This window comes from Leptosomus discolor, chromosome 14 (genome assembly GCF_034619465.1).
Source record: "Leptosomus discolor isolate bLepDis1 chromosome 14, bLepDis1.hap2, whole genome shotgun sequence".
NCBI lineage: Eukaryota > Metazoa > Chordata > Aves > Leptosomiformes > Leptosomidae > Leptosomus > Leptosomus discolor.
In genome coordinates, this window is record NC_141404.1 from 7,947,464 (window position 1) to 7,969,329 (window position 21,866).

At 35.8% G+C, this 21,866-nt stretch overlaps 1 protein-coding gene across 5 annotated transcripts in view; it reads right to left on the minus strand.

Moving 5' to 3' along the window:
- Positions 1–1,189: 1,189 nt before the first annotated feature.
- The window catches only part of TRRAP (transformation/transcription domain associated protein), a 96,463-nt gene continuing 75,786 nt past the window's right edge, over positions 1,190–21,866 (minus strand). For 3 of the 5 annotated variants that reach the window (XM_086473313.1, XM_086473315.1, XM_086473314.1), the window contains 9 exons: positions 21,370–21,460; positions 19,587–19,786; positions 18,554–18,815; positions 10,457–10,682; positions 9,659–9,876; positions 6,789–6,973; positions 4,881–5,084; positions 3,749–3,943; positions 1,190–2,289 (listed from right to left, as the gene is read on the minus strand). In XM_086473313.1, coding sequence (XP_086329439.1) covers positions 2,005–2,289; positions 3,749–3,943; positions 4,881–5,084; positions 6,789–6,973; positions 9,659–9,876; positions 10,457–10,682; positions 18,554–18,815; positions 19,587–19,786; positions 21,370–21,460 — 1,866 coding nt within the window. In that variant the 3' untranslated portion in view covers positions 1,190–2,004. The remainder of the gene's footprint in view (positions 2,290–3,748; positions 3,944–4,880; positions 5,085–6,788; positions 6,974–9,658; positions 9,877–10,456; positions 10,683–18,553; positions 18,816–19,586; positions 19,787–21,369; positions 21,461–21,866) is intronic. The other 2 variants (XM_086473317.1, XM_086473316.1) reach the window with 1 other exon arrangement.

Sequence of the window (21,866 nt, forward strand, 5' to 3'; positions counted from 1 at the left end):
CAACTTAATTAAACAATACTGAGCTCATATTAGTCATGGCTGCAAACTCTGTGTGTATTTATATATACACTTGTATATACGTACATCCATCACGCTTTCTGTCCATCAGCCTCACTTCTTTCTGCCTCACGTTATGGTGTCAGCAGAACGGCCGTGTAAGATGCACAGCAGAGAGGGACAAGTACCCCTGCATAATGCTGACACTCAAATTCGTATCAATGCAGTGGCTCTGCTAATGGCTGCAAAGATGAAAGGAACAGGTCTTTTTGCAACTCTGTAAGAGACCGATGGAAAGCACACCTTGCTTTGTTTTTAAATAATGACTTGACTACAGTCATATCTACTGCAAGCCTTGATCTCTGGGTAACCAAGGAGTTAGATGTTGTTCATCTGTTAACTTGCAGGTAAGCTCACCTACCCAGGGAAAGTCATCAGATCAGATTTTAGAAATTCCCCTTGTCTCACAGACGGTATATTACTGAATGGTGGTGATTAACTTCAATTACGCCTTTCATGTTATTCTGAAATCTCTAAAGAACTTGTTGACAGCTATTTAAAAACAAAACAAAACAAAAAAACCCACACACACCACAGACAGACCCATCCTTTGCTATAGCAATCAAGATCATCTTTGTTTCTGTGGGAACAGCGGAAATCCCCTCATAGAGTTCATCTGCACATATAAATTTGACCTCTGAACAATTACTTAAAAGATGAATTTCTTATAGATACAAAATAGACTATTCTGTTTAAAGAAAAACTTTTAGAAAACAGATAGTTAATACATTAATTGACTGGCTAGGAAGAAAAAGACTACACTGAATGAATAAATTCTTGTCATATACATAGTACCTATTTGCAGTTCTTCTGTAAACAAATTCAACATCATATGCAAGAACATCACACCCACATCTCATTAATCCAGTCATCACCTTTTAACATATAGGCTGTTTTCATTTAGTAAAGATTACACCTGCTTTCGTTCCCTTCTATTTAGTCCATAGTCCAGTACTAAAAATACTCTAAATAAAATGAATACCATAGAGAGTTTTACAAAATATTTATTTTGGAAAAATCACTCTGTACAAATTTAACATTCTCAACATCAATTTTTTATAAAAATGCTAACACAACAGAAAGACAAGTGAAACATTAAACTGATTTTTTTCTTAAATTACAAAGATACAGAATCATTCTAAAGAAGCTATTGTAATTCTAAACATTTAAAAAAAAACCTTTATAAGATTTCACTCTTTTTATCTATTACAGCCAAATACATGTATCAAAGGACGACTTTTTCCATCCTTTTTATAAAATTCCCCCCCAAACACTGTCCACAACTAAACCAAATACTCTAAATGGTTCACACTTTTACTGTACATAGCTTGTGCTCCAAGAAAAGCTAGCACAATTTGATCATCATTTTCTCAGTGCCTAACAAAAAGTCACCTCTATACTTTTGGTACAAAATTCTCTGTACAAACCAACTTTGCTCATGTGAATTTGAAGCAAACTTAAAAGAAAGTATTTATTTGTGCCTTCAATTTGGTATAATGAAGGGACAGTGATTAAGTAAAATTTCACAAAGTAAAACTCAGTAACTGGGAATATTGTCTTTTTTTTAATAATTACTATTGTATAAAAAAATTATATACTGCAGGTTATTAGGAATGGCAGACCCTAAATCTAACAGTGATAGTTTTAGTCCTCATCATAAAATAAGATTTTTCTGTACATTATTTAAGTTTCTTCTCTTAATTTTAAGCTATTTGTGAAAGCTGTTGCTGCATATTAAACAACCTTTCTTAAACAGGAGGAAACATCCCCTCATGAAACTAGAAACAGTTAAATTGTCCTATTACTGTAAACACAATTAAAATGAAGACTGACAAAATGCAGTGTGATAGGTAAGCCATGGTCTAGAAAGCTTTTTTCACATTTTCTTAACACAATATATGGCTCACACCACAAACAGCAGCAAAAAAAGCTATTGAAAATTTCAAGTTACAGCCAGGGGTGCCAGGCAGGATCCATGCGACACAGATTATCCAAGCTATTTGCAGCTGCTACCAGAGTGTTGACTTTGCTTTCTCCTCCTTCAAACTGAGCAAGATTATGAAGTCGAGTCATGATAGCAGTAACAGCTTTTTGAACTAGCGAAACCAGCTGCTGGCTGTCCATGTTTTCAGGTTGCCCAGCTGCTGAGAGGGGAGAGGAAGTATCCTCTTGTGTTTTTTTGTGCCATGCAATTATTTCATCCCGTAGCACAGTTTTTAGGATGCCATCAACCTACAGGAAGGAGAAAAATCAGACTATTATATTTTATCCAAAGAACCATCAGGGATTATAGAATTGTAACTAGATTTTAGTCCACAGCACTTTGACACTTTTGGTCCTACATTGCAATCTGTCTTTTCAAGATGAGTGTGGCTCCCAACCAACATTCCTATCTCCTCTCAAGGTGTTTCTTTTCATAAAAAGCTCTCGTTGTGAAAAATACAACACAGTAACTCCTACAGAAATAACAAATCACACAAACTATACATACTTATATTAAGATCTTCATACACATACAGAGTCATGTACATTCTATTTTTAAATGACTCCACTAAATTTACGACTTTTCCCACACGCATGCACACATACACAGAAGTCTTGTGCAAAGACTGAGTGCTGGGGGTTTTTTGCACAACTATGCTCTCGTGAAATACTGTTTTCTGCCAAACAGAAAAAACTCCGACTGCAACATACATACATATGTAAATAATATATACATGTATATACGTATGTATATACACGGCAGTTCTATCCTTGGATGAAAAAGAAATTCCTGCAACAAACAGCTTCCTGTTTTTTCTCATCACTGAGTTGAGTCAACTCCAACAGTCTTGAGCTTCCAAAATAAACTCTAACAGTGTGATGTCCTACTTATATTGAAGCGCCCAAAACTGCACACGGTACTCGAGATGGGGCCACACCGAATTGATGTGGCATGTCTAACTGGGCACGCATCACTCAGGTGTTGAAATTACAGGCTGTGTCTGCAAATCTGTTCGCATGTATAGACATGGCTTTGTAAGGCAAGATGATGAATTATCAAAAAATATTCTAACACAGCTTTCTGTATTATAGATAAAGAAAAAAAATCACTTCAGGATATTTTCCATCTTTTAAAAAGTAACTAGCTCACACCATAGCTGCAGTACATTATGTGCAATGTCTTTCTGGTGAAAATTGCTTGCCTAAGTGCAAGATGCCTCATTTTAGGAAAGCATTAGAATTTAAAAGGGAAGTTAGACAATTTCTTTAGAAAACTGCACCCTGCTAAGAGCTAGAACCCATCAAAGTAACAGTGTATCTTTAGCATTCTATTCCGCTAACAAAGGGCCAAGGCACGATTCTATTCACAGATTATTATGAAGATTCTAAATGATGTTGCATTTGTCATTTTACTATTTACCACTGCCAGAATTTGTAAGGATTTATGAGGTTAGAGCACTGAAACAATCAGCCTGAATTAACATATTCAGACAAAAAAATTAAATTAAGGCTAGAACTACACCTATATTCCTCTTACTGTTTCCTAAAAGGCAAACATTTCATCTGGCCTTTGGGATGACCTTAGGGTAAGATTTAAAAACAAATACAGACTGTTCAGTTTACTTTAACCAAGAAAGTGCTGTATAGTTTATAAATTGCTAAATATAACATGTCTGCAAGCAATCTTTCAAAGAGTATATATACAAACCTTAAAGTTTGGCTGTGCAAAGCAGCGCGCTACTGCAATCATAGATGCGGTCAGTGGACCAGACACCCCAATGGTGGTAAGAAATTCAGAAATGTTTGGTGTAAGCCGGAATGGAACTGGACGATTCGCATCCAAATCTCCAGTAGCATCGTTAATGTCAAAGCGAAAGTAAGCTACATTTAGCTTGCCAGTATCCTGGATTTAAAAGCAAGATACACAAAAATAATTAATGGAACATATATTCATTAGTGAAATGAGAAGTTGTATTTTTGTTTACTGTTAATACTCAGAGTACAAACAGTACTCCAACAGCCTTTCACTCTTTCAGCCAAACAGTTTTTGAGCAAAAAAGTTAAAAGTTACACACAAAGTCAGGGATTTATTTCTCTGAGAACATGTGCCCAAAACCCCTTACTAAACACACATTCTTGTAATATCAAACTTAAGGAACAGATTTTTCTGTGGCATAGTCTATGAGGAGTCATGCAGATAGACAGATCTCCATTCTCTACGCATTGCTTACTCTGGGTAAGCATCTGAATGTTTATCGAGAGGGATTAAAGAATCTTAATTGCTATACAGAGTATAGCCCTCCATGCATTAAAACAGCGTTATGACTTTAATATATACCACCTTTGCCCTACTAAGTTAGCAAGCCTCATTTTAAATGTTGGGTCAAAACAGAAAAATCACTATTAGGAGTTGTAGCTTGACGTGATGGCAATGCTGAAAAGAACAGTATTTGAAAAAGGATATATCCCTTTAAGAAAATGAAGCTCTAAATTTTATTTTTTTAAAAATCTGTTTGACAGAGACAATATTCAAAGCAATATATTTGAAGGACTAAAAAGACAGACTTATCAGTCATTCACATGAACAGTTCCAGTATCCAAGAATGATTTTACAGACAAAGTTCTAAATTCTCACCACAGAAGGTAGAGTTGATGTCCACAGGGACTGCAGTCTAAATTACTACCTACATGATGAGCAATCACATATAAATGAAAGGCCTACTGAAATGCACTGTAAATTACGTATGTCAAATTACCGTTCTGACTCATTTCAAAAGTATCGTCCAAACTTCCATTTGGTCAAAGACAACACCATGCATCCAGAACAAACTAAAGCATACCTGGGCAATCTGCAGCATTTCAGGGTTGAGCCTGTTTAAATGAAAGATGAATTCTGCAAAGCCAATTAGGGCTAACTGAATAGTGAACATCTTTCGAAAAGTCCAGTAATCCGTAGCATTGGGGAACGTATGCAAGGCCCACTCCTTCAGCATACTGCGCGGCACCATGTTACTCTGTACTTCTTTCAGTATATCTCTGAGAACCTACATATGAAAAATATTAGTTGAAAGATTTCGCTTTTAATACACTTCTTCTCAACAGGCAAATATGCCAAAAGCAACTACCAAACAACTTCTCTCAACTGCTGTATCCTACTTCAGGAAAAACAACTTGAAGTTGGATGCTTTCATTCCAACACTGTTTCCTGACTTCTGTGTCAAAACACACCTCATATTTTCTTATCCCATCCTCTGCATGGCTAGTAAATATTCTTTATTGAAAAACAGACTAAATTTTTAATAAAAAACATATAAGCACAAGAACTGCAAACACACAAGTCAGAAAACCTGAGACTTAAAAGTTGCACAACCTGATTTGAAATATCTTCTATTCAAGGCTTTCAAGAAAATCAGAAACGAGCTAGAGACACATTCAACTCACGATGCTGCACTTCCTTATGGGAAACCAACGGAACGCGCTTCACTATTTCCTAGCTTCAGCGCAAGCTGGATATGCATTTTGCAGCAATAAAATAAAATCCTTTATTTTAAGCATAACAGACATGAAATTATACATGGGACATACAAAGCATGCAACCTAACGATGTCTCTCCGTATGGTTTCTTCATAAAGGGTAAAAGGTAAAGGATTTTTACTACACAAGACAGGGAAAGACACTGGGTAAAGTAATTTGTATCATGTCTTATTACAGTAAAATTGCCTCAAAAATACAAAGATAAAAGCAGAGAGCTGTATTCAACTGGTTCTATAAGTAAACATTGCATAATAGTTTTTCCCTACATGTAAACATTTGCAATCTACCAAATTATTTAATTACTGTAGCATATACTAGCTTAATTAATTTGAAAAAAAAATAAACATAGGATCTGTTCTATTACACCACAAAGCATGATAGTCATACTGACTTCAATTAAATGGCCGTTAAAGAGTTTCATAACCTGAAGGAAAATTTCTCAAAATAGAAACAGATGTTACATAACACTTCATTTTATTTTGTAACAAAGTCTGAAAAGATAGTTTCTCTAAATGGTGTCTGTGATACATGTATACCGTGTATTTTCTAATAGCTATATTTGAAAGGGGACTGGCATTTTATGTAAGAATTTGCATTAACCTTAAGATTAAAAAAAAACCCACAAAACAAAAAAACCCACACACATACAATAACCTTATTTATTACAATTGGATGGTTAATGGAGGTTACAGAGAGAGGAAGCTTTGTTCTTTCTGAGTACTATCCTTTATTAGGGTGAGATTACTCAACTGTTTCTATTCGACTTAGATTAAATGAATCCACTGGCAATTTTAGGAGATACATTAGAAGAACACAGGAAAGCCTGCATCACATGCTGTAACTGCTTATGTATATTAGGAATGCCACTTCCCACGTTATCAATTATTTCCAAAGCACTATAAGAATGGACCAAAAAACAATTAGCCCCTTGTCTGTTTTCAGTTGCAGTTACCCAAAACAACCTAGAGTAGAATACACACAGCTTTTTTTTGAAGATTTCCAAGATAATCTAAAGAACCAGAGATATAAGAGTTCCCCAAGAACACATTAAGCAAAAACAAAAGAAAACTCCAGAAAAATCAAAACACCACCTCTGCAAAAACATATGTCTTAAATCTTAAATGAGAGGTGAAGGGTCAGAGCTGGGGCAGGATCGGACACAGCAGAGTTCTCAAGAAAAACCCTTGACTAAAATTCATGACATATTCTAATACCTGGTGGCTAGCTTGAGTCCCCCGTGCTTGGACCGTTGCCAGTCTGTCATAGTAACGAGAAATAGGGTTGTCATGCTCAATGCCTTTCTTGGCACAGCGTTGCTTATAGATCTCCACCAGGGAAAGAGAAGAGGGATTGTCTTCAACCAAACGCATCTGCGGAGAAACTGCTACAACGCGGGGGACTAGGAGTAATTGGGGGGGGGGGGCGTGTCAGGCAGAGAGAGCAAAACAGAACAGTTAATCCATAACCTACATGGTAAGAGAAGAAGAATTAGCATGCAAGTTATCATAAGCCCTGAAAACACGACTGTGATAATCAACTGAAGTGTATCAAGAGAAAATTTTTATTACTACACTCAGAACTAATTCACAAGCTCAGTTTAAAAGGAAGCAAGTATGATAGCAGATTTTTATCTTAACAGAAACATTTCAACTATATTAGCAAAAAAAATTGAGCACTCATTCTTCCTACTTTCCTTGATCTGCAGAAGGCAATATTTTGTTCAGCTGCAACTGGGTTTGTAGTATCTGATTACATGACACTGGCATTATGTCAATAAAAATTACTTTGAAGACCAAAACTAAACTCAATAGCATACTTAAAGGGATCCAGAAAAAACGGAGGAAAAAATCTGAACATAGTTGAGGAATAGATGTTTAAATGACACTATTTGAAAATAACACAGGGAAAACACAAGGAAATATTCAATAATAGGAAAACTTAAGCTTTTCCTCAATGAGCAGTAAGCTAGCAAAATGCCTATTTGCACTTTTCTCAACCAATGTATCATCCTACTGAGTCTTATGTGCATCCCCACCTATATCAAGACAGACAAGGCCTCTCCCATAGCTAGCTTTTCCAGTGACACTGTACTGTTTGACAGCAACCTCCCATTACCACCAACACTGTTCTCTCATTGTTTTTTCAGAAGCTGTAATAAATAACCTCAGGAAATAGGGAAAAGTTGTTTAAACGTTTTTAAAAACATATGTTTTAAAAAACATAAAATGTTTTATGTAATTTCTCCAAAGAAGAAAATGCATTCTGCAGAAGAAAGGGGTGTTAATGAGCTATATTCTTCTGGTCTGCTTCCAGTAACCTCTGGCAGCAGAGAAACGAATGTTCTTTAGGTTCTTTCAAATAATATCAAACCACAAGGTAAAGAATTCTTTCAAAAAACACTATAGTTTAAAAACAGCTCTTTGGAGAAAAACATGTTACTTCACTAGTCATGTTATATAGACTGCATATTTCTGTATCAATGGCCTTATTTATTGTATCTTTCAAAGCTTTATCTAATGCATTTCTGTTATTTTAGCCTCAGAGTGATGCAAGATTTTCTTCACATATGTACAGATACTATATTTACCTTTCATTGTAACAAATCCTTCGGCTTGTACATTTTGGTCTTTCCAAAGTTAGAACTCAAATATGCATTTCTAGCACTGTTAAGTGCAACTTGCATCATCTGGCCACCTAAGCTCATGAGAGCAACTACATGTCAATAGATACTATTAGCTCAAGAAGGACTGAAAAACTATACTATTTCAAAATTGGATCTCAGCACTTTTTAAAAGGACAACAGCAAAGTAGCAGCTTTGCCTTAGCATCTTTGATTAAAGTTTCCCTTATCCATAATATATTTCCTGCTCACCAACCAAGGATTATTAGAACTGACTAATGCAATGTACAGAACTCATTTATATGAGGTTAGTAAGTGATTCATCGACCTTCTGAAATGAAAAGTATTTATATATTAATACAGAGTAACTACACAGCTGTAAGCTGGAACTTGCCAACAGTGTTAGAAACTAGAAAACACAGGAGTTTAACTATTTTAAAGCAATTACATTAGTATTTGAGTCACAAGCTGATCAAGTATGTTGCCAGCCAAGACTCTGATATTCCCAGTTTCTCATTTCATGAACAAATTATTTATAATTGACACATGAAAAAGTCAAGATAGACAAGGAAAGAGAAAGAATTAAGACTGTATGTTCAGCCTTCATTCACTGCTTCTGTTTTGAAATACCAAACTATGAGACCTTTTCAATACGTGAGTATTTTGACAATTTATACACATAAATCATATTGGAATACTCCTTAACTCTCCTCATTAAGGCCTCCCTACCATTATGTTTGCTAACTCTGTAATGTTTAAGCATTGCCAGGTGGTGCTGCTGGCAAAGTGCACTGTCAAACCAAGTAACCTTTTACAGGACCACAGATGTACAGTTAACAGAAGTCCAGCATCTAATATCTAGATTATGAATGGATATATACTAACCAGTCAGTATATATTCCTAAAAGTAAACGTCACCACAGATATATAAACCTACTTCAAAAATTACAGAGATATTTTCTCATACCAAAGAACAGAGAAGCTATATATATATAAATTCAAAGCTCTTAAAAAAAAAAAAAAAAATTTTCTTCTTCTGTGTAATGTGGAAAACAGAAAAAAATTCAATATTCATATATTGCAGCTTGGGGAGAAAAAGTTTTGTTCTGTCCCTCCCCAACTGTCTCTAAATGCTTGTTCTGAAGCACATGTATCCATTTCCATCCAACAGATTCAACAGGCATGCTTCTGCTTTATTTATGTTGTTCACCACTGAACTCTACACCATAAATGATGCATGCAAACTCTTCTAAAAACACCCTACATCACATGCAATCAACTTTACTTCTTCAGGGAGGTGCTACAATGCCAGAAAAAACAAATCACCTAGACAGATGTGAATTTACCTTCTGAATATTCAAAACCTTCACTATCAGTGATTAGTAGCTGTCAAAAACTTTAGCAATTATAATCTTTGAGTATAACACAGATTTAAAAGTAATGCAAAATCTTTCTTTTCAGTACCTGTAAAAAACAAATGTCTTTTTGTGGTTTCCTTCCTTTTCTCTAAGCAGGGGTTCAAAAGGCGAAGAAGTTGTAATACCCGCTCTTCTCTGCGAGACTCTGTCAGGCAAGCATCATTCATTACCAGATAGGGATAAATCTTTCCATTATGGCCTCGGATATAGAGTCTTCTAGCTGCAGTATTGTGTTTCTGAACTATCTCCACTCTGGGCATAAACCTATCAGGAAGAAAGGGATATTAAAACATCCGAGCTGATCTCCTCTGATATTAAATCACGATGTAAAAAAAAATAAATTTTAAAAATCCAACCAAAAAAACCCCAACAAACCACCAAATAAGTCAGTGCAACTGTATTACAAGGTACAACTATTATCCAGCTAGCCCATGGTTTCTATTTTGTAGTCAAAAAGCTTGTGTTTGATTTTGTTTACTTGTTCTTAAGCAAACATGGTTCTTGAGCAAAATTAATCATTAGATCAGACCTTTATCGCTAATTTGAAGAACAGTACCTCTGTTGACTACAACAGTAGAACTAATCTCAACCTATATCAACATAAAAGAAAACCAAATATACTCTTCATATAATAGTAACATTACTTAGTAAGGCAATGTAAAATTACTGAAGGAGAAGAAAATAAAAAATGAAGGTGTTACACCAAAGTATAAATTTACATAAATAGAATCAAATACATGAAATATACACAACATGTACTTTTGCAGAGTGGACAGATAGAGGAGGTTTAGGTTTTCTTCTCTTTTTTCAGTATTACAACTACCAAAGGGTATTTTTAGGTTACCTTGCTATCTTGATGTAGTAATGTGTTGGCTTTGGCATAAGGAATTCTCCAGGTATCTCTACTTCTGCAGTTTGAGCTGAAAAATTACTTAGAAAGCGGCACTTTTCCTCTATGAGGAAGAACTTCGGAAGCTGTTTAGTTTTTGCCTCCAGAATTTTAATCCATTTCTTCAGTTTAGAGATAAGATTGTGAAGTTTCATTGACCCTGGCACACTGAAGTCAAAGTCTAAAGTAAAAAAAAAAATAATATATATATATACACACACACACATCTCAGTATTTCAAATTCTATACAGGGTATTTAACTAGCAAGTGTTTGAAGTTTGCATTTTCAAAGAGGTTCTTTCAGCCATATGCCCTCAAGCAAAATACTTTAACAGCGCACACACACCTGTTATGTACAAAAGCATCAGACTAGTCTCAAATACTACAGTAAAATGGAAAGCTACTACAACCAGCAACTCACACAAAACCAGGAAAGCATACTACCAGCAAGTCCAGCAGAGGAACATGGCTACCTATGAACCCTAAACACAAAGAAAACTAGCAGGTTCAGGCACACACAGAAGAGGCATAAGAAGCATTAAGGAAGAGTCAGACCATAATCGGCACAGGATCGTACAACAGCTATAACACTACAACAGACACTGGAAGAGAACAAATCATACAGTTCAATAGTGCAAACCAAACACACACACGGAGCTGTAGTACTGCCTTTAAAAGGCAGGCTCTGTTGAGTATTTCATCTCTATAGAAAATCTTTTAGTGAAGTCCCAAAATTGTATATAACTTAAACCTGTCAGAATCTGCTATCTCTTTTCTTTACACAGCTCTAAAATATTCTATTATTTAGTAAAGCATGAACTTCCCAAATTTCCTTGTTTTATAGTCATGCAAACATTAGAAAAAACACACTGTGAAAGTATTAAATACTATTACTGTATTTAACTGTCTATATACTGCAAACAGACAGACTGCATCAAAAGAAAGCAATAATAAACCGATCGTTCAGTTTAGATCATTTAGTGAAAGAGGAAAAGTAAGTTTATTTTACAATCTAGCACTGTAATTTTCTGCCTGTTTCATCAAAAGTGAGTTATTTAAAATCAGTGGAGGCTTTTTACTTTTAAAAGGAATGAAAGACCCTCAATGTAGAACCTGTGAGCAACTGCAGGATAAGTAGTAAAATTGTTATTACTATTATTCTTCTATTCTGAGCTGCAAGAAAATTCTTTTAATTCTTTCCTGGCTTAGATAACAATTGCATGCCACCACAGGAAGAACAGATACGACAACCTAAGCAAAAGTGACAACATTGTGCAAACAGTCTGCTCTTTCCTTTGCAACACAACAGTATTGCAGCATGGACCTCTCTCCTCTAGCCCACATTCAAGTGAAGTAAGAACCTTCTCAAGGTCAATATGCAGTCTGCAATACACTATGCAAATAATTCTGTAACAGAAATCACTGCAATATCGACCATTTTCTGGGCCAATACCAATGCCATGTTCTCAACACTGCTTTCACTACAGTTCCAGAACACAGCAAATAAATAAATAAATAAATAAGATCTGTTTGGAATTTCCCAAAAGAGGTTAAATGAAGAAACCACATACACAAATGCAATTATGGTTGAGCACTTCAGTACCACAACAAGGGGAGATTAAACACAACCAGGTAAGAAAATAAACTGCTCTTTCTGTACAACTCCTTCGCTTGGCATCCCAAATTGCACAAGTTAACTAACAGACTTGAATTTTTAAAACCCATTTCTTTACCAGAGTCTAAAAGATGCCATTTTAAGTCCAACATGTTACAAGTGAAAAAGCAACAGCAAGAAACAGAGAATGTCAATTCACTATTTCTGAGACCTAGAGCTAAAGCAGAAAAAACAGAATCTTCATTAGGGTTCAATACAACAGAAATTTAACGCAGTCTCAAAAAATGAGCTTGAATCTTATTGCAGTACCTATGCTTCAGTATTTTACTTACAGACATTATCTTCCTAAGTTGACACCGAAACAAAACCGCAGCCAACCAAACCAAAACAATCATGAGTGCTGCCCAGAGGGGAAATTAATTTGATCACATAAATATGCTACAAGCACCTATCTGCAAGTATACTAATAGTGAATTAAGTACATGCGCACAGCAATTACTGCATATAAGAGGTTTTTCCAACCACAATTAAAACCACTGAAAACTCTGATTATCCACAAGACTTATCCCTACAAACAAGCTTAGAACATTTGTTCTTTTAGCCAGAAGAGTTCATACAATTCTATATATACACACTCTTTTCCTTCAAATTCTCTTCTTTACATGTACAGAATACTATTATCAAATAAAATAATGCAATCTAGGATTCCTTTCATTTTGCTATTCTGTTACTTAAACAAAATACCAGAGAACACATAACCCAACGTATTTCATTGTGTAACCACGACATACTGATATGAAGTCTTAACTCTACTAGCCCAAAACAGAGCAAAAAACCAGCACATACAAAATCCTTTCCACATCTATAAGAAAAAAGTCTGTAACAAAAAAGAGTTTCATATTTACTGATGTTAGAAATTAGTATAACTCCCTAATAGTCCCTTTTCTTTTTCTACCTGGTATGGGTAGTGCATCCATTGCAGAATCACTGTAAAACACTCTTATTACAATCCCAAGCCTACCCTCTAGTGAGCAGTGGGAGTAAGTCATTTCACGAAAGTGCCAGAATTACTGAATCATTTACCTCCTGAATCCCTGAAGTGCAAGAAAGTATCCCTAAACTGCAACTAGTTTTTGTGGTAATGTGAATTACCAAAGTAGTAAAAATAAGCAACAATATATATTCCTTCAAAAAAGAAAAAAAAAAAAAAAAAAAAAAAGTCATTCAGTTCACCACAAGAATAGCTGTGGTTTGTTGAAACGCCTATTTTAGGATTTTTTTTGTTGTTTTGTTTCCCAGTAGCAGATGGAAAAACCAGACAGTTCAATTAGTCTTTTTCCTGGTGTCACAGAGAGCTCATCTGAGAATAAAAATCACTTCAGCTGGAAGAAAGGGAAATATGAGACCAGATATGATTTGTCTACAAAGCCTCTCTGCTTTGCAGACATCTTAATCTATATAAATAGTACTTCTGTTTCAAACAAATCCACTTTTCCCAGTGCTTACTACTGGAGAACATCTTCTCAAGGTAACACATGCTGGTCTAAAATTCCTTAGTGCTTATGCCACCTTTTCCTGAACAGAATAGGAAGTTTACCTCCTCATCTTTAATGGAGATATCCACAGATGACCATAAGACTTTATAGACTGCATTTCAACTGAGGAAGCTTGCTCTCTGTTCTCAATGCTGCTAATGATTTTACACGTGATGTATGTATTTCAAATAAATACATTAAAAGTCTTGAATATCTCAAAAATTGCTACCTGAATCCATCCAACCCAGCATAATCAACAAGTTCTTCCCATTCTCTATGAAAGGATAAACAGAGGGCACAATCTTCCCGTCAGCTAAACAGACCTAAAAAATCCTGACGGTTCTTTACAAAACTAGACAAAGCTTAATACTTTCTAAATGAGGGCTGCACCATCACTTCTCATGAAGCAACACGAAAAACGAAAAACGAATGCACTTCAGCTAGCAAAATTAGAGTGCCAAACCCTGTGTGCCCTTAAAACCCTTGACCTACAGAACATTAACATACCATTAAAACACAAACAAAGAAAACACCTCCAAACAAAGACTAAAACAAACCCCTTCTGCTATGCTGCCAGAAAACAGTTCTAATCAGTTAATGGTTTTAGCACAAGCAATAGCTCCTTTGCAAGATTGTAAAGATTATTCTGACCATAAACAAAGCCGGGGTAAGAAAGTTCACGACCCAAGGATCTTCTACTAAAGAGCCAAGACACCCCATCATGCATGATGCCACTTAGGACTGAAATGTAAGCTTAGCTTTGCAGAGCAGTTCAAATCCTTTATACACATGATACTGAAGAAGATCCGAGCATTCTCCAAGACAGAAGAGCTGCCTTGCTTTTGAAGTTATCATTCAGACACCTACACACTCTGTACCTTCTCAAAGGTTCTTTTTAATCTCACAAGAACTTTTGGAGACCACCAGCAAACATGAAAAATCTCAGTGACAGTTAAGCAGAAATATGAAGCAGTTTATCAGTCAGCTCCAGAAAGCCACGACTGCAAAGACCAGACCAAGGTCAAATATGATGCTAACTCCAATCTCTCAACCTGAATTTTCTGGATAACATCCTGTTATCTAAAAATTAAAACGGAAGTAAAGAAAGAGTTACCAAAGTGATGCTATGCTCATTCTTAAGAAAAAAAAAAAAATCCTTAAAAAAGCTGAAAATTATTAACAGAGCTCTTTCCTCTGCCCACTCCCCACACTTCAGAGACACACTAGGACTTCAAGATGCTTCCTTCTGATTACAGAGTTTCCATTTGCAGTAAATAATTCATTGTGCTGGGTGCCAAAACTCTCAAGAAAATTATCTTGCCCTTTAAGAGTATATTTTGGAATTTTCCATTCGTATTCAGCTTAAGTAGAGAGATGGTTGCAGAAAGAAGCTGACCCAAACTCTAAACTATCATCTGCCCACAAAGGAACAATTGAGGCAGTTTTTCTCCTCCTTTCACTGCTGAGAGAGCTCTCAAAGGGAGCATTTCTCAGCATTTGCCTGTTCTTTGATGTCAAAGGTTTAGCAGAAAAGGAGAGAAGGAACAAAGAACAGATGGTCAAAGAACTATGCATTTGAAGTTCCAGAAAAAAAATTCAAAGTAAAATTTGGTTTTAAAATATGTAACATTAGGATGGAAAAAGATGACCTATCAAAGCTCCAACAGTCCAGACTACTGCAGACAAAGGACTAAGAATATAAGAAATGGTGTCCCAGTGGCTGACAGTCCCCAGTGGCTCCAAACAGGAATTAAGCTGCAACTCTGATGTTGATGGAAATGATTATGCAACCAAACGTAGTTGAAAGTGTCTATAAAACATAGCTGCCAACATTAATCTGGAAATAACTGAAGAAAAGAGTTTACTCCAAGACAGCTCCTCAGCTTGGATACTTTTGAAATGGAAGGCAACCACTGTAATTATCTGTCCATCATCTAAATGCAACTGGTACTGAGAATCAGAAAAACAAACAAATATCAACGTTCTAGTGTGACAAAGGGACACAGTAGGCATAATTTACAAATGGCTCCTCATAATGTTAAAACAGCCTTTGCCATCTTCAGTACAGTAATTACAATCCTACTCACTTGTTTATGTACATTTTACTGTTATTACAAAATTAATAAAAAACTTGTTTTCATTTTCTGCATAATGAATTAAATTACAAAAATGCCTAGTATATTGATCAGATTAATTCCTTCTGTTTTCCCACACTTCATTTGTGAACTAAAATACTGAATTTATTAGATTAAAATAAAATCAACTCTAGCACTAAGCAAAATAATTATTTTAATCCTGTAGACATTCATGTTTAATCATACTTAAAAAATAAAACATGAACTTTTCAACAAAAAAAATACAGAAAGTAGTTATTATTAAACTGAACTTTACTAAGAAATACATTGTATTTGATGACTTTACATTATTTTTATGTCCAGGCCTACGTTGCTGTTCTTTGTTTTATATGTTGCTCCATATAATTCTTTATAAATGCTGTGATTAGATAGCAAACCTGAAAACCTTAACTGCCATTTATGTATCATAGACACGCAAAAAATACTCAACAGCGTATAAAAACTGAAAATCCTCTCCATTTTTTGCTTTAACTAGAAATTGTAACTGAACTGTAATTAAACTTTTTAATTGTTTTTCTAGAAACATTCTGAAACATTACTTTAGATTTTGCAGACTTGAGCCTGGTGTTATATTTAGTTTTCCTTTACATCTTCTGAAACCCCAGATCTCTCTAAAACTCAAAGGAAAGAAACTGAGATACTATGATAGACCAAAAATAACTCAAATCCAACAAAAACTGAGCATATCAACAACACTCAGAACAATTTAGAAGTGACTATACTACTACTGCATTGTAAAGGCATATAAACCATTATTAAAAATTAAAAACAAGTCCAAACTTGTATTAAATGTAAAGTATTTCAGTTGGAAGGTACCTACAATGATCATCTGCCTAACCAATTCAGGACTGATCAAGTTTTAAAGCATGTTATTAAGGGCATTGCCCAAATGCCCCTTATCACTGGATCCCAGGGAAAAGAGATCAACACCTCCCTCTCCACTTTCCCTCCTCAGGAAGCTGCAGAGAGCAATGGGGTCACCCCTCAGCCTCCTTTTCTCCAAACTATACAAGCCCAAAGCCCTTAGCTGCTCCTCACAGGACATTCCTTCCTGCCCTTTCACCAGCTTCATTGCCCTCTGGATGCATTCAGTCCCTTCACATCCTTCTGAAACTGTGGGGCCCAGAACCGCACACAGTACTCCAGGTGAGGCTGCCCCAATGCTGAACACAGCAGGATCATCACCTCTTTTGACGGGCTGGTTATGACTGACGCAACCCCAGGAAGCAGCTTGTCCTCTTGGCTGCCAGGGCACACTGCTGGCTCCTATTGAGCCTGATGTCAACCAGCCCCCCAGGTCGCTTTCTGCAGGGTTGATTTCAGCCACTCCCAATTTATACTCGTGCCTGGCATTACTCCATCCTAGGTTAAGAATCTGGCATTTGGACTTGTTAAATTTCACCCCATTAATCATTATTCCCCTTCTTCCCCCGCCCACCCATGCTTCCATTCAAGACACAGAAAAGGTTTCTAGTTCCATTTCCCTCCCTAGCACACTTCACCCATTAAAAATTTAATCATATGGTTCAGGACTTTCATTATCTGCTGTCATGCAACTGTTGTGCCTCAAAAACGACATCGTGCAATACATAGCATGCACAAGATATGTAGGTCATATCTACAACTGAGTTACTTTCACAAGATTCCCATCAGTTCACTTATTTTCACAACATTATCAGTAAAATGCTTGGAAACACACCACAAGTCTACTTGTCAAACTCTGTAAATGCTCAGTAGCTGTGCTGACCTCAAATAATTTTATGTAACAACTTTATGTAACATAGAATTCTAAAAAGAATACCTTTTCAACGCAAGTCTCACTTTTGCAGAGGAACCAGTTTGATGTGGAAAGGGACTGGTTTTTTAAAATCCCTACAAAAGCTAAGATGATAGCAACTCATGCCAGAATCATCTAAGTCAGAGCCCCAGTAGGGGAAAAAGAAAAGTAGATTCAGAAGAAGATGAAAACCCAGGTTTTCATAAAAATTCTATCTTTCCTGTTTTGAACAACTAGTAAGTTTGAATTCTTCTGTTAAAGAAAAAAAAAAAACCCACCCACACTTATATTTAACTATCCATTTTCATCTAATTCTACCATTATCTTTACAGAAAAGCTGATGTACTTTAGATAGATAGATAGATGCAAAACTCAAAATCCTGGCAATCCAAAACAGTGGTACCAATCAATGTCACCTTCTGTCATATATAGCCTCACGGCCTAACACTTTTCACCACATAGATAAAAACCACACTCTCTTTACATAAACTTCTCTTAGAATTTTAAATCAACATCTGATACTCAAACACCTAACTCCACTGATAAAGAGAAAACAAATGAAGCAAAAGAGATACTTCCCTTAAGTATCTTTTTTATTAGATCTGATCAAAGTTATCGATTCAATTTACCTAACAGAGATGTAAATTTGTGTATTAGGATTTTTATAATCTACATATCCAAAACACTAAAGTAATCTTACTCATCAGAAGTAGGCTGTTTTAAAAGACTTCACACTATAGTGTCAGCTTGGAGTTCTGGAGTTTGCACTTGAATTATCTTTATTACTCCATAGAAGACTGGAATAAACCATTTCAGGTTTGGTGAATGACAAAGGTGCTGGTTTTTATATTTTCTCTAAGGAAAAAATATTAGAAGAATAATAAAAAAGCAGAGCACCTTCACAGTTGAACTCTGGAGGGGAAATTTCTCTGGAGATTAAAAGTAACATTTAAAAAACAAACAAATAAACCAAACATTTTAAACACTTACCTGTTGTAAATTGTCCTTTTAACTTCTGGAACACAGGATCTTGAGCTGTTGCTTGTGCTCTCCTAGCTAGTGACTCTGAGGCTGCGCTAGAAAACATGGTGGACACATTAGAGACATTCTCAAGACCCACTCCAAAAGTGCTGACTAACTTCTTCACAAAATTTAGCGTATGAGGGGTGATTTTGGCATCTGAAACAGCTCCGCTTTTCTCAAAGGCAACTGAATAGCACTTCGCCAAGCCCTGCTGAAGTTGTCTAAGAACCTGAGTGGGGAAAAAAAAAAAAAAAAAAAAAAGACAAACTAGTTAGGAAAATTAGGCCGCCTGATTTGACACCAAGTATTTATTCCCGCACTACATTTTATGTAGTAAAGATATCCTCTCAGAAACATTTATTTAAAACTCTATTTTTAAACTGCATCAGAGGGTCAATCAGAATGACAGCACTGATTCCTTATTAGCACTGCAACTGAATAATCTGAGCAGTGAAATGCTGTGTCACAAAGTACACCTTGCTCTTTCAACAGCAGCTAAGATTTAGATTTCATATTTTGTGATATACAAATGGCGTGATATGAGGAATCCTTCTTCAAACAAACACTGTGCTAGGTAGACAGAAGAGCCTGACGCTTTGAGAGGCAAATATTAGAAGTGGAGTGGCATGTCCATCTGCTCTCCGCTATAATTCAAACTTCAGACTATAATCACCACCTGTCACAGACAACCAGATCACGAAGAAAACTGGTATCTGCGAAACTTAGTGTAAGAACATAATTTTTCAGTTAGTACAAGCAACAGCTTAAATCCTAGAGGCATTCATCAAATTAATAGTTTTGGGAAACCTCTGTATTGCTTCCAGAAATAAACAAGCTCCTTAAAACTCCAATCAGAACTATCAGTTCTACAAATACATCCATTTACTCATCAAAACAAATAGTCATGTTTTAATGTTTAAAAATAATTTCAGATAAATATTTTCCAGTGAACTTTTCCTCAAATGATACATACATATGAAGGTGTACTAAAGCCAAATACCTCTTCATGCCAATTCTCTCTGAACCAGACCATCTGATCTACAATGCCTTCCAGTGAAGACAAGAGTGTTGGATGTAATTCTCGCTGCATATGCATAATTCTGCTGCACCGCCACATTGGTGCAGTGGCTCTGATGGGCCCAGGATCTGAAGCAGAGTGAGATTGATTTCCAACTGAACTTGGCTGTTGTTGCCCAGAATCTGGAAAGTGGAAAATGAAAAAAAAAATTAAAATTACCTTTCATAAACTTAATGGATGCCTGCATGAAATAAACTGTTCCAAGAATTTGCTTTAGATTTGCCTTAAGTATTAATCATGTGTCACCTACTGAATTTCAGAAAATTTGAGAAAAGTTTTTTAGAACGAAAGCTCTGATCCAAACGCTGTTGAATGCTACAGACTTCACAGAGGTAGAGCAATATAAACACTCTTCAAAAACACAGAGGAGGTGTAGCCATAGCTTTCAATCTACCTAACTATGCTCTTGAACTGACATTGTTTCATATAGGATCAAATTATTTAAATTATGGAGGTTTTGCTCCTTTCCCTGTTGGGGACATCTCTCACACATAACTAAGAATAAACATGCTGGTGCCAACAATACACAAATTGTCATAAAGAGTATCTTTTAGTACAACTGATCTCCTGCATTACAACTACATCAGACAGTGACTAAGCACAGAGCTTTCCTTTATCAGATAACCCCCACACACTACTTCACATAACCCACCAACAGAGCAGTGGTTTGTGGCTGAACCACTGGAAAAGTTTTTTAATGGTTATCACTAACTGTGCATGTGACAATACCAAGAATTTGGCATGGGAATCTCTGTCACTGGATACGAATGCAGTGAAGTGTTATGGTATGTGGGCATCGACTCCTCCTCCAAAGGAGCACCCAAAGAAAAGACATTATTTAATTAGTGCCCTTCAAAATTTTCTGCAGAAATTTAGTGAACCAATTCCCAAGTGAAAAGGATAATAAATAAACAATTCGTAACAAAGAATACAGAACAGGAGGGAGAGGTCTCCTGGGATTCCCAGGAGACTATATGGGACAAAAGAACAACTAAATTCTGTGGAATCATTTAACACAACAATTCTAAATAGGATGTATTCTACAGAAAAAAAAGGTGCTGTGCAATTTGCTTAACGTTCTCCCTACCTCCCAAACATTTCTTCAAAGGCAAAACAGATTTTATTTTGTGTAAACTTAAATGCTCATTTTACTTGAAAATTCACCATAAGAAGTTATTACGGAGACATTAAAGTACAGATTATTCAAAGAAAGCAGTTTACCTCACTTTAGTTACATGAACTCATCTTTTGTTAAATTATTTTTTAAAGTTTGACTCATTTGAAAAGAAACTGAATATTGCATGGTTCATGCTTCCAATCAAAATTACAGTAAACGTGTTAGAAAACTATGGTGTTCTGTATTTTTAATCCAAGAATTTTTGACCTCTCTACCAATTTTTAAAGATTAAATACAGTAAAGAACATGTGATTCTCAATAATTAAGGTGACATGAGAATGAAGGAGATGAAACACCCCTTGGTGAATATTTTATTCAAGAAAATTCAAGACAGCTCAAGCCATCTATAGATTTAACTTCACAGAAACAAACGAATGCAAGCAAAAGTTTATCAAGATTTTTTTTTCCTTAGCCTTGATAAGCTGGTATGTTTTCTAGAGAATCTATTTTCCCAGAAAAAGCAGGTGAAACTCAAAATAATAACTAAGTTACAAAGAGTCCAAACAACTTGATCATTATCAAGCTCACCGCTTTTGTAGCGCTCTCGTTGCTCTATCTTCAAGGTCAAATAGAGGGTCCTGATAGGGAAGTAGACAGCTTGGGGATAGACTCTTCCCACCTATTTGGAGATACACATACACATACTTCTCAGTTAAGGAAAACTGACTATAGATCAGAAAAACACGTACAGATTCTCTTTGTAAATGAGTGCAATTCAGTAACAAATCAGCTCCTTGTTTTAAATCACAGCTTATGGAAAACTAGGAAATTAAATATTCTTTCAGTAACAGAAACCCAAAGAGGATGAAATGGTAACTCCCTACACACACCGTTAAGGCATTATCTAATTAGGGCTTCCAGATCATATTGGCTAATAAACTTGAAAACAGCATAATGCCAGAGTACCAGCTGGGCCAGCTCAAAGATCTTACTCATGTACATAATGGAAGAAAACCAGACATAATGACAGCAGTTAGTCTTCAAATTAGGCCACAATTCCCAGCAAGCCCTGTGATACTTGGTAA